Source organism: Lutra lutra, chromosome 2 (genome assembly GCF_902655055.1).
Source record: "Lutra lutra chromosome 2, mLutLut1.2, whole genome shotgun sequence".
Classification (NCBI taxonomy): domain Eukaryota; kingdom Metazoa; phylum Chordata; class Mammalia; order Carnivora; family Mustelidae; genus Lutra; species Lutra lutra.
Window position 1 is genome coordinate 184,451,915 of NC_062279.1, and position 12,453 is coordinate 184,464,367.

At 35.4% G+C, this 12,453-nt stretch overlaps 1 protein-coding gene across 26 annotated transcripts in view; it reads left to right on the forward strand.

The window, feature by feature from the left end:
* FIP1L1 (factor interacting with PAPOLA and CPSF1) overlaps positions 1–12,453 on the forward strand; it is an 82,965-nt gene that overhangs the window by 52,579 nt on the left and 17,933 nt on the right. For 14 of the 26 annotated variants that reach the window (XM_047719303.1, XM_047719292.1, XM_047719301.1 and 11 more), the window contains 3 exons: positions 5,780–5,806; positions 7,853–7,907; positions 9,291–9,346. In XM_047719303.1, the coding sequence (XP_047575259.1) occupies positions 5,780–5,806; positions 7,853–7,907; positions 9,291–9,346 (138 nt within the window). The remainder of the gene's footprint in view (positions 1–5,779; positions 5,807–7,852; positions 7,908–9,290; positions 9,347–12,453) is intronic. The other 12 variants (XM_047719305.1, XM_047719314.1, XM_047719295.1 and 9 more) reach the window with 1 other exon arrangement.

Consider the following 12,453-nt stretch of genomic DNA (forward strand, 5'->3'; position numbering starts at 1 on the left):
ATATAACTGTGTGGCTTAATAGCAAAAAAATGGATTCTCCCATTTTGTTCCTGCATTAAAATCTTTTGTGATTTTACATGTCGTGTAGCCTCTAGAAGACTTTATTGGACACTTGTAAGAGAATGAGCATGAAAATAGCAAATAACATCTTAGTATTTTTATGAAAGTAGTTTTAACTAACTTGCAGATTCCTTAAAAGGATCTTAGAGACTGCCTGGAATCTCCAGGTGACACTTTAAGAACTGCTGCTTTCGCAGAAATTTGGCCTATTCTGGATGAATATTATCCGCACCCTTGAGAAAGTACAATTTTGAGAAGTTACTTTGAATATAATATTTATTAAGCTAATTTTTATAGTTCTATAAGATTTTTGGTCTTACTCAGCAAATCTGCTTATTAACTGATGCTTTTTGCCAAAAATATATTTTCCAGAAGTACCTTTCAAAAAGAATTCCTTGAAAAAACTTTTCTAAGATTTTACTTATGTGTTTGTCACAGAGAGGGGGAGAGAGAGAGAGTGAGCGTGTGTACAAGCAAGTGGAGAAGCAGGCTCCCCGCTGAGCAAGGAGCCCGATGTGGGACTTGATCCCGGGACCCCTGGGATTTCGACCTGAGCCAAAGGCAGCTGCTTAACCAACTGAGTCACCCAGGTGTCCTGAATTCCTTGAGATTTTTAAGAACTGTACTTATCTTCTCTCTCTTTTTTAATATAAAAAAAAAAACCCATTAGCCTATCAGTATTCTCAGTAAACTCAAAATAGGCTGTTATTTTTAAAGGGCAGATGTTAGACTGTGTGTGTGTGTATGTGTAAGATTGATGCACAGAAAAGCATGTAGTGGAAGGTAATAATTAAAGATTTTTATAAACCTTGACTTTATGTACTCAATTTCTTTGTGCAGAATTTACTTACAGGCTTGACTTAGAAGTAGAAATCAGTTAGAATTAAAATGAGCAAGCTTTGATTTGTTACATAATAGTGCTGATGAAATTTAGAAGTTACCAATGAGAAATTGGAAGCATAATTTGCATAATTCTGCCATGTTTTCTTTCACTTGAACTTAATAAAGAAATGATAGGTAGTTATTCTACATATTTGTTAGTTGTTGCCGAGTAACAAATCACTCCAGAACGTAGTGACTTAAAACAAGATGTATTTATTGAACAGTTTTCGTGAGTTAGGAATGTGGGGAAGGCTTAGCTGGGTCCTCTGCTTCAGTCTGCCACAGACTTTGGGATGGTCATCTCAAAGACCTGACTGAGGAAATACTCTTTTTCAAGATTACTGACGTCTTTCTTACAGTCAGGATTCACTTCCTCTCCTACATGGCAGCTTGCTTCAGGAAAGCATGCATGCCAAGAAAACTGTAGAGGATTCCAACAAAATAGAAGTCACTGTCTTTTGTCTAGTCTAGTCACAGAAGTGACATCCCATCATTTTGCTGGATTTTGTTTGTTAGAAATAAGTCATTATATCCAGCCCATACTCGGGGAGGGTATAAATACCAAAGGTATAAAAAGGCATAAATAGGGGCACCTGGATGGCTCAGTCATTAAGCGTCTGCCTTCTGCTCAGATCATGATCCCAGGGTCCTGGGATGGAGCCCCACATCAGGATCCCTGCTCAGCAGGAAGCCTACTTCCCCCTCCCACTCCCCCTGTTTGTGTTTCCTCTCTCGCTATGTGTCTTACTGTCAAATAAATAAGTAAAATCTTTGCGGGGGGGGGGAAGCATAAATGTCTGCTATCAGGGATCATTAGAGGCCATATCAGAGGCTACCCTAGCATATATACTCTTTTCTGCCTTAGAAAAACAATGATGGGCTGCATTGAGAAAGTTCATACACAATTTTTATTTGTTGTTATTGTTGACTGCAGAGCCTCTATTAATGTTGTGCAAATTTTAAAAATATAGTTAAATACCTTTCAAAAAGTATGGGGCGCCTGGGTGGCTCAGTGGGTTAAAGCCTCTGCCTTCCTCTTAGGTCATGATCCCAGGGTCCTGGGATCGAGCCCTGCATGGGGCTCTCTGCTCAGCAGGGAGCCTGCTTCCCTTCCTCTCTCTTCCTGCCTCTCTGTCTACTTGTAATCTCTGTCTGTCAAATAAAATCTTTAAAACAAAAACAAGAACAAAAATATCACAGGGCTGCTGCCTTTCTATTTCTTTGCTTCAGTTCCTTTAGTTCCCAAATAGAATTTCAGGTTCTCCCCCCACCACCAGCACCGCATGCTTTCCACTGACGAGTGTGCATTACTGGAAAAAGTCAATCTGATTCTTTCAAGGATGCCAGATAGTTAGCATAGGCTATCATATAGCTCAATTGTTTTACTTAAGGGTGTCACATGCTTTGTTCGTTTCATGAAAATTTGAAATGGAATTTATGTGTATTGAATATTGAGCTGTTAAGCAGTGCAATCTGTAGAGAGGTTTAGGATCTGATTTATTGATTCTCAAAGTATGGTCGCTGCTCAGCAACATCTGCATCTCCTTGTTAGGAATGCAGATTCTCGGACCCCATTCCAGACCTACTGAATCAGAAATTCAGCAGACCCAGCAGTCTGTGTTTTAACCAACTCCAGGTGATTCTGATGGTCACTAAAGTTTCAAAACCAATAATCTATCCAGTCCTGTTAGAACTTGAATCTTACTTTTCCAAAAGCTTTGGCCTACAGTACTAGAAATCTTACTCTTATTACTGTTATGCAAAGCTTTCCAGGGAAATCAACATTTTTGTCCTACTCATTTTACAGATAAAGGAAACCGTGAAACACAGTACTTCCCTCATATAATTTCAGCCTGTTGGTTAGGCAGCACGTGTGTTGCTCAGAAAGGTGGGAGTGTTGAGAGTGAGGACAGGAATTTTTGAGACCAATTTTCTTTTTCCTTGTGTTGTTTTTCTTTTGCTAACAAAAGTCAAATACTAAATCGTGAGTTTTGTATAAGAATTACATTGAACCAACACTGTGTCACATACTAAACTTTCGTATTGCATTTTGAAAGTACATCTGATAATACTAAATAATTGATTTGTATTGTGTTTCATCAACTTCGTGGTTCTTGTTCAGTGAACATTTACTAATAAGGATTTGCACTGAAATATCTTAGATGAAATACAGCCCTCACAAGAAGGGCCTTTTTTAGTTCTCACGCTAACTTTGTGATGAGTAGATAGTGACTAGAATGACATCTTTACGTATAGCATGAATTTCCTTTTTGGGAATTCTTTCCAGTTGATTTTTTTTTTTTTTTAAAGATTTTATTTATTTATTTGACAGAAATCACAAGTAAGCAGAGAGGCAGGCAGAGAGAGAGGAGGAAGCAGGCTCCCTGCTGAGCAGAGAGCCCGATGTGGGGCTCGAACCCAGGACCTGGGATCATGACCTGAGCCGAAGGCAGCGGCTTAACCCACTGAGCCACCCAGGCGCCCCGTCCAGTTGATTTTTTAAAAACCTGTCCTATAATACTGTTGTAGTGAGATTAAAATTAAAAGCAGACTGTAATTTTAACAACCTTCAGGGCATATTTAATAATTTGATGATAAGTCTTTTTATCTTTGTTTTCTGAAAATTTGACAGCTTAGAGGTTTTTGAAGACTAAATTTTGAGAGGCCTGACTAGTAATTTCTTAGTTATTTTGCATGAATTCACATTTTAGTAAGCTGTAGTGAATTTTAGTTAGAGTGATATATGTTGCTCATGTGTTCATTTAAGTAGTTTATTAGGATTATAGAGTGGTTTGCTGAATTTCATACAGTTACCTTATACTGTAGTTCCCCACCCCTCCACCTTTATCTGCAAGGTCTATGTCCCAGGACCCCCAGTGAGTACCTGAAATGGTAGATAGCATTGAATCTTATATATGCTGTGTTTTTTTCTTATTCATACATAACCTATGATAAAACTTAATTTATAAATTCGACACAGTAAGGGATTAACAATAATAATAAAATAGAACAATTATAACAATATACTGTAATAAAAGTTTTTTGAATGTGATCTCTCCTTCTCTCTCTGAAAATATCTCAGTTGTACTGTGCTCACCTTTCTTATGATGACATGAGTCTATAAAATGCCTATGTCCTGAGATGAAATGAGGTGAATGGCATAGGCACTGTGACATACATAGCATTAGGCTACTGTTGACCTTCTGGCAGTACATCAGAAGGAGGATCACCTGCTTCCAGAATGTGGTTGACTGCGGATAACTGAAACTGTGGAAAGCATGACTAAGAAGGGACTACTATACATGTAAAAACCAAACAAAAATGTATTTTAATGTAAAAACTAGGTCACATAGTGAAGTTAAACAGTGCTCTAAAAGACTTTATATTGTTTCAAAGAAAATTAGTTAATAGATATTAAGAAAGTTCAATATGCTCTGCCTTTCTTTTCCCATTTAGTATGGTGTCTGGGGTGCTTGGTAGCTTGTATTGTTTGCTGGATTCTTTTAGCTCAGTAATTTAGGAAGCAGCAAGGTAACTTCAGGATGGAGGATAATTGCCATTAAGTATAGATTGAGTTAGTAGATATTTGGAGGTCTAACGATTTTTGAAAAATAATGGCTTTACATGTCTTTTACATATCGTTTTCAGTAATTGTTGGTATTGTAAGTTTAGCATATCCTTTTATTGTATGGGTGGGTGGTTAAATCAGGTGTTTCATTTTCCATTTTAAAGCCACTGGCTGCCTTAAGTTTTTTTTATATAAACCTCTTATTCTGGTAAAACATGCACAGAAAAATTCCAAATTATTAGCAGATGTTTCCATTGACAAAACATTTGAAAGTAATTGTTTTCATTACTCTTTCCCATGCATTTAATTAATGAATTTTACTTTTTCCCCCTCTTTTGGACTAATTTTGATGCAGTTTTTAAGATAGGATCAGTAAAAACATTCTACGTTGAAGTTATGGTATAAAATTTTTCATGAAAAAAACTTTTTTTCTATTCTCCTACTTAGAAATGTCATTTTTCTTCACACAAAAAGTAGAATTTGTATGTCGCATAACTTTTACATTAGGATTTAAGGGCACATTTGACCAATGTAAATTGAGAATGTTATTTATACATAGTATATTTCTTAAAGTTTATAATGTGTGCAAATGAATGAGAGTCACTCATATTAGTATTTACTGACTCCTGTAGATAAATTGTCCACATTTAATGTGCCCTGGGGGTGTGTGTGTGTATATATATATATGAATTGGCTATATCCCCCTTTTCTACTCCCACAAATCAGAGCAAATAATAGCCTTTCCCTAGTCCTGTCAACAACAGTAGAATGATCCAAATCAGCATTTGAATGTCCCACAAAATTTAGTTACTAAAGTGAAAAGTCATCATCTTCAGAATTACCTTGTATTACCTTCAGTATACAGATCCCATTGATAATTTCTCTATTAAAATATTAAATAAGATGAGATGTTGATTATCAGACTTAGTGTTAATTTCATGGAGTTTGATATTTGTGCACTAAAAATGCACAAGTGTGCTTTTTCAACTGATGTCTAACTTTGTTTGTGATTACACCTAGTAGGGGAAATCTTGTTACCAAGTTGTTAGACTGGGTTTTCATCAGGAAGTCGGATGTTATACTGGAATTGTTGGTCCTCTGCAAGAAAACAGAATGCTTCTTTTGAGTGAATAAGCCAGGAAAATGAGGCGAGGGGTTTTATTTTCAAAGGTTTTTGGTTTTTTTTTTTTTTTTTTTTTTGGTGATGGCATAAATACATAACATTATAAAATCCAATTACTATATTAAATTTCATCACTTGTTTTTTAGGTATTCCAATAACTGTACCACCTCCAGGTAAAACTTTTTTCATGTTTTCTCCATCATTGTTAATAAACATGAAATTTCAAGCTTAGAGTTACAGGAGGGACAGTGTCGATGTGGTTAGACTATGGAATAGGCTATTGGGGTTTCAAGGTCCTATTTTCAGCTCTGCCTTTGCTTCATTCCAGTTTTGATTAAGATACTTAGTTTTCTTATACCTGTCTTGCCCATTTCTGTAGAAACAGCGATTCTGAGAAAATTCTCACCTTATCAATTTGTTCAAGAAAACAGTATGGAATATAAATAAGACTTTTATGAAAAAGTTTTTTTCAGACCAGTGAATTTTTTTATATGATAAAGCAATTGCAAAAGAAGAGAAAGATCATTTATCATGACCTTATCATGGTTTCTGATTTTTTTTTTTTTTTTTTTTTTTTTACCCTGCTGGCAAAACTCAGTATTGTGAGAAAATACATTCTGAACCGTACAATTAGATAGATAGACAACTGGTCCGATGGTTGTTCTTAGAGTGGTGAAATTGTTGATTGTTGTAATGGTGTGATCAATAGTTTATGTGTGACCAAGGGTGGTTTTTCCCACTTTTTCAGTGTTATGTTTTTTCAGTGTTTTTAGAGTGTGATGCAAATATGATAGCAAGTGTATTTGTTACTGAATTCAGTATCCAGAGCTAAAGAATATAAAGAAAAGGAGAGGTGATCATGCTTGGAAGAGTTTGTCTGAATTCAAAAATGGCTTTGATAAAGAGACATAGGGGAGTTTAGGTAGCATGGGACAGTACACATATTTAGTTGTGGAATAGTGAGTCGCTGATTGTGTATCAATGTGGCTGAAAAAGGCTTATCAGGACAAGTCATAAAAGAACCATTGGTGTGTCTAGTTTAAAAGGAAATGTGGTTGAAAAGCTGTTTAAGACAGGATTGTGGTCATTGCTTAGTAACTTCATAGTTCTGAGATGCTTAATAGAGGAGTTACAGATCTTGAAATTGGGTATAGTGAAGATAAGCATGGTGAATTTGAAACAACTTGTAGCAGTTCCAAAAAGTGATTTAAATGGACTTTGAGAAGGGGTTAGAGAACTGGGATTCATTTTTACATAGAATACTAAAGGAGGAGGCTAGTGGAAGTGTTTTCAAGTATGCAGAGGGCGATAGAGAATATGATAATGGATTGCTTCTGGTTCTCATTCAGGACAGCCTATGAATTGTAGTGTGAGAGATCTAAATTCCAGAATTTAATTCATTTCCTAATAGTGAGGGTTGTTAAAACTTGGGAAGGAATTGGTATCCTAAGTTATTTAAGTTGAATCTTAAAGTCTTTTCTTGGGATGCTTTATTGCCTATCTGAATTTGAAAGTGCAGAGTAGATAAACTGTTAAGGTCCCTTTTAGCCATATTCTGTGTTCTTTCATTTAGGTATTATGAATTATTGAGAATACAGACTTCATGATATAAAGGTGCAAATTATTTTCTCCAAACTAACGAAAACTATATTATATGCCCTTCTTTGTAAAATAGTTCTTTAGGGTTGTGCTATTTAAAACATATTTTATGAGGGATATTCTCAGCCTTAAGCATTTATATATTTACTGGTAAGATTTTATTTATAATTATATATCGTAAGGAAATTTCTACACATCTAAAGCACAAAATATTTTTTGAAAGAGGTAAATGCTATTTTATTTGCTTTTCTTCAAAAGTATTTCAAGTATAACATATCTGTTGGCAATACTACTACCGTTTTATATATGGATAAGGTAAGGCATTGAGATTAACTTTCTCATACTCACAAAATGGGCTGTGTGTGGTGCTGAAAATAAGACCGGGTGTCCTGACTCCCAGTTTGTGCTCTGTGTGTTAGACCAGACTGTTCATTTAAAGTTTTACTGCTCAAAAAAATCTATTACTAAGTTTAAGCTCCATTTTTTTTCTGTCCATTATAACATAGAGAAGCACATTATGTCCCCAGAGAAATTTAGTGATACGCAGCAACTTTGTTTTACACTTGACATTAAAAGTACATTCTGTTAACTTTTTTTTATCTTATGATTGAATGTTTCAGGTTTTCCTCCTCCACCAGGCGCTCCACCTCCATCTCTTATACCAACAATAGAAAGGTAAATCAGTATGAATAGGGTAAAACTTTTATCATTGGTAGACTTTTGCCAGAAAAGTCAAATACATATCTTGGTAGTATTTTCAAAGATTTAATTCTGTAAACATTAAGTAGTACCTGTCTTTTAAGTCATGAGTCTAGATCTATGGTAGTTACTTTTCCATAAGATGTTGAACTTAACAGTTCGGTAACAAAACAGGATAGAGAAAACAAATGAGGGTATTTTGAAATATCTTGCTTTGATTTGACACCCTGATTAAAGAAACCTCTAGATTGGTAAAAACTTGGCTATAGTAATTTTTGAAGGATACCCAAACAGATGACTGGTAATCATGAATAATAATGTCAGTTTTAGGATTAAGGAAGGACAGTTATTATCAGGAACCATAATAAAAGTGCCTTACTCCTTATGGCCCTGCTGTGTAACTCAACTTCCACAAAGGAAGCTTGGATCAATTCTGCATGGTAGTAGCCTTCTTTTTTATACCCCACCTTTCTGGTTTATATTAGTTGTAATGCTGTACTAAGGAGTATTTACTTCATAGATGGCAGTATAGTGTTTAACAGTATAGGGCTTTGGCTCAGATTTGGCTCGAATTTTGGCTTCAGAATTCCCTAGCTTTGTATTGCTAGAGAAGGTTCATAACTATTCTTTGAGACTCAGTTTCCTTTTACCAGATGGGGTTAATAAAGTTGTGAAGATTAAAACAGCTGGTGAATATAACACATCAGCACAATTCTTAGCAAATGGAATTCACTAAAAAAATGGGAGCCAATACTGTTTCCTTTTAAGTAACAAGTAAACTTTTATGAAAATAATGTATTTCTGAGAAGGTGATCCAAATTATATTAATAGAAAAGTTGTGAGAACATTATATCAATGGGATCAAACCATAAAGAATTTTCAAAAAGGAAATGATACAACTCAGAACAGTCTTAATTGTGAGGATTTAATTTTATTAGGTCTTTGTTAAATATATATTTTTCTCAATCAGAATGTTAAAAAGTATTATTTGTTTATCCTGTCAGTGGGGCTGAATTTCTGAATTATTAAAATCATTTTTTAAGACTAAATTTTGGTGAAATCTCAAGTACTCTGTTAGCCTCAAAGTTTCTGTTATCTTGGGAGTCAAGCTGAATTGATTGCATTATTCACATTAAATAGTACTAGCAAGCTATGTTTTTCTTTACAAGTGGGTATTAGGTTTAATATGTTTTGAGGTTAAAAGCCTGTTTTTTATTAAAAAATAAAATTACACAATTGAGTTTTATCATTATATGATGGTTAAGTAAAAGTCATAATTCTGCCTTGATGTTTTGCATTTGTACCGAACTATTAAAATTTAGAACTTACAACACATAAAAATATATTTTTCTTCAACAGTGGACATTCCTCTGGTTATGATAGTCGTTCTGCACGTGCTTTTCCATATGGCAATGGTAAGTATTATTTTTTAGTTGCCCAGATTCAATTTGAACCAGTACTTCTATATTTTTAAAAGCCATGAAAACATACTTCCATCGTTTAAAATACTAACTCACGGAGCAATTAAAAATACTAATGGAATAACTAGGTTTTACATTCCAGGTTACTTAACAGAATAATTTTTTATTTTTTATCAACTGTACTTCTAAAAATTAAGAAATGATGGTACAGCAAGGAGAGTTTTACCTTGCCTTTTCCTAAACGGATTTAAGATTTGTCAGCAAACTATCTTAGTCTTTGTTCAGAATCTTCTTTGTTTCTTGAGTCATGGCATCCAGCTAACATTGTCCTCCTCTTTTGCCCTCACTGTTTTGTTTTGTTTTGTTTTGTTTTGTTTTGTTTTGTTTTGTTTTGTTTGTAGATCATTTGGCCGGGTCCTCTTTCCTGTTCACTCTTGACAACATAATCCATTCTAGGGGCTTCTGTTACCACTTTCTGGTTAGATCTCTTGATCATTCATTCATTTTAAAAAATGCTATGCATTGTACTAGGTTTTAGGAATACTGTAAACTAACCCTAAGTTTGCCCTTACCAAATTTATAGACCAGTGAGGAATAGCCAGGTGGCAGAAGAAGGTGTCATGGGAGCATAGTGGAGGGGTCTCCCACTCCAGAAGGAGTGAAGAGGTAGATGATGTGATTTGAGGTTCAGATCATGTCCTGAGACACAGGGGTGACAGAGAACCTGGTAGGCTTTATGAACTGAAGGAAATGTGGGGTGACTGGAGCGTAGCGTTGCATGATGAATGTTTCGAGCTGCCACAGGAGATGATGCAGGGTGTCGGAGCCATGCTATTTAGAATTTCAGCCTTATTCAGAGGGCTGTGAGGAGCCATTTAGTTGGATGCTGACCTGTGAAATTCCTAGACTTACGGTTGAAAAAGGTCCATTCTGGTTACTTACTGTGAGGAAATTATGGATTTGTAGGGTGGGTAGCAAGATAGGACTGGCATAAATGCTTGATTTGGTTGGAGAGCAAGAAGCTGTTGGAATAATCCAGGGGAAGAAATGATGGGGTCTTATATTCAGGTAGTACCACTGGGGATGGAGAACACTGAATGACTCCAAAGGCATTTAAACACCAGCAGTTCTAAATCTTGGTGGCAGCTCAAGTACCAGTCGTATCCTTCCATTTTCCTTCTAGGCATCTCTCTTGGAGTGTGGTACTGTCCCTCAGACCTGCCTTATTCCAACTACATATATGCCATTCATTTACATCAAAAGGTGGTCGGTTGACTTATTTCAATGATTATAACAATCTTTTATTATTTGGTTGGTTGTTTATTCATTATTGCTGGGCTTCCAGAAAGTCTTGCTCCTTGGGTTAGAATCTTGCTTTTCCCTCTCATTATTTATATCACTTTCATAGGTCTTCAGTAGCATAATTCTTCCTCATAAAGTTGAGGTTCAGTGAGACTACATTAAAACACCTTAGACCTGCCATTTAATAAACACCCAAATATTAGCTGTTATTTTTGTGATTATACCTCCCCATCTCCAACAAGCTCCAAGTTCTCTTCCTTTTCTGCACTCTGAGGCAGTGTAGCATAGGCCCTGCCGTTACCTGGGGGTATGTCCTGGGTCTGTATTATCCAAGCAACTTGGGATAAGTTAACCTAAATCATTTTCCCTCTCTGTAAAATAAAGTTTGAGCCTAAAGTGCTCAGCAGAGTAAAATGTAATATGTAAGTGCCTATATTATGTAAGTAAGCATTGTTAAATTATTTAAAATTTTATTTTTACCTTTTTTATGTCACTTGTTATTTTCTGCTTTGTCGTGAGATTCCTTCTGTATTTGTTGGAATACACATGAACAAATAGCCCCTATCAGAAAGAATAAGACTTCATTTTTGAGATTACCTACACAGTTTCCTTGTGGAAGATTTCATTTTTTAAAAATATTAATTAAGCATTTTTTTCCTCAAAGTAATATATGCAAATTTTAATCAATAAGTTTTCTGCTCACTCTTTACCAACCCCAACTCTCTCAGAGAGAAGCATTTTTAAATGAAGGAATTCTTTAGTAATAACAATTATAAAGCATATTGCAAGAATTAATGAGAAGAAAGTTAGGAATTTTCTTCATCCTAATCAAGGATTTTGATGGATTCCTTTCTCACATTGAGATCCTTCATCCATTTTGAGTCTATTTTCATGTGTGGTGTAAGGAAATGATCCAAATTCTGCATGTGGCTGTCCAATTTTCCCAACACCATTTATTGAAGAGGCTGTCTTTTTTCCACTGGACATTCTTTCCTGCTTTGTCAAAGATTAGTTGACCATAGAGTTGAGGGTCTATTTCTGGGCTCTCTATTCTGTTCCATTGATCTATGTGTCTGTTTTTGTGCCAGTACCATGCTGTCTTGATGATGACAGCTTTGTAATAGAGCTTGAAGTCCGGAATTGTGATGCCACCAGCTTTGGCTTTCTTTTTCAATATTCCTTTGGCTAGTCGAGGTCTTTTCTGGTTCCATATAAATTTTAGGATTATTTGTTCCATTTCTTTGAAAAAAATGGATGGTACTTTGATAGGAATTGCATTAAATGTGTAGATTGCTTTAGGTAGCATAGACATTTTCACAATATTTATTCTTCCAATCCAGGAGCATGGAACATTTTTCCATTTCTTTGTGTCTTCTTCAATTTCTTTCATGAGTACTTTATAGTTTTCTGTGTATAGATTCTTAGTCTCTTTGGTTAGGTTTATTCCTAGGTATCTTATAGTTTTGGGTGCAATTATAAATGGGATTGACTCCTTAATTTCTCTTTCTTCTGTCTTGTTGGTGTAGAGAAATGCCACTGATTTCTGTGCATTGATTTTATATCCTGACACTTTACTGAATTCCTGTACAAGTTCTAGCAGATTTGGAGTGGAGTCTTTTGGGTTTTCCACATATAGTATCATATCATCTGTGAAGAGTGATAGTTTGACTTCTTCTTTGCCAATTTGGATGCCTTTAATTTCCTTTTGTTGTCTGATTGCTGAGGCTAGGACTTCTAGTACTATGTTGAATAGCAGTGGTGATAACGGACATCCCTGCCGTGTTCCTGACCTTAGCGGA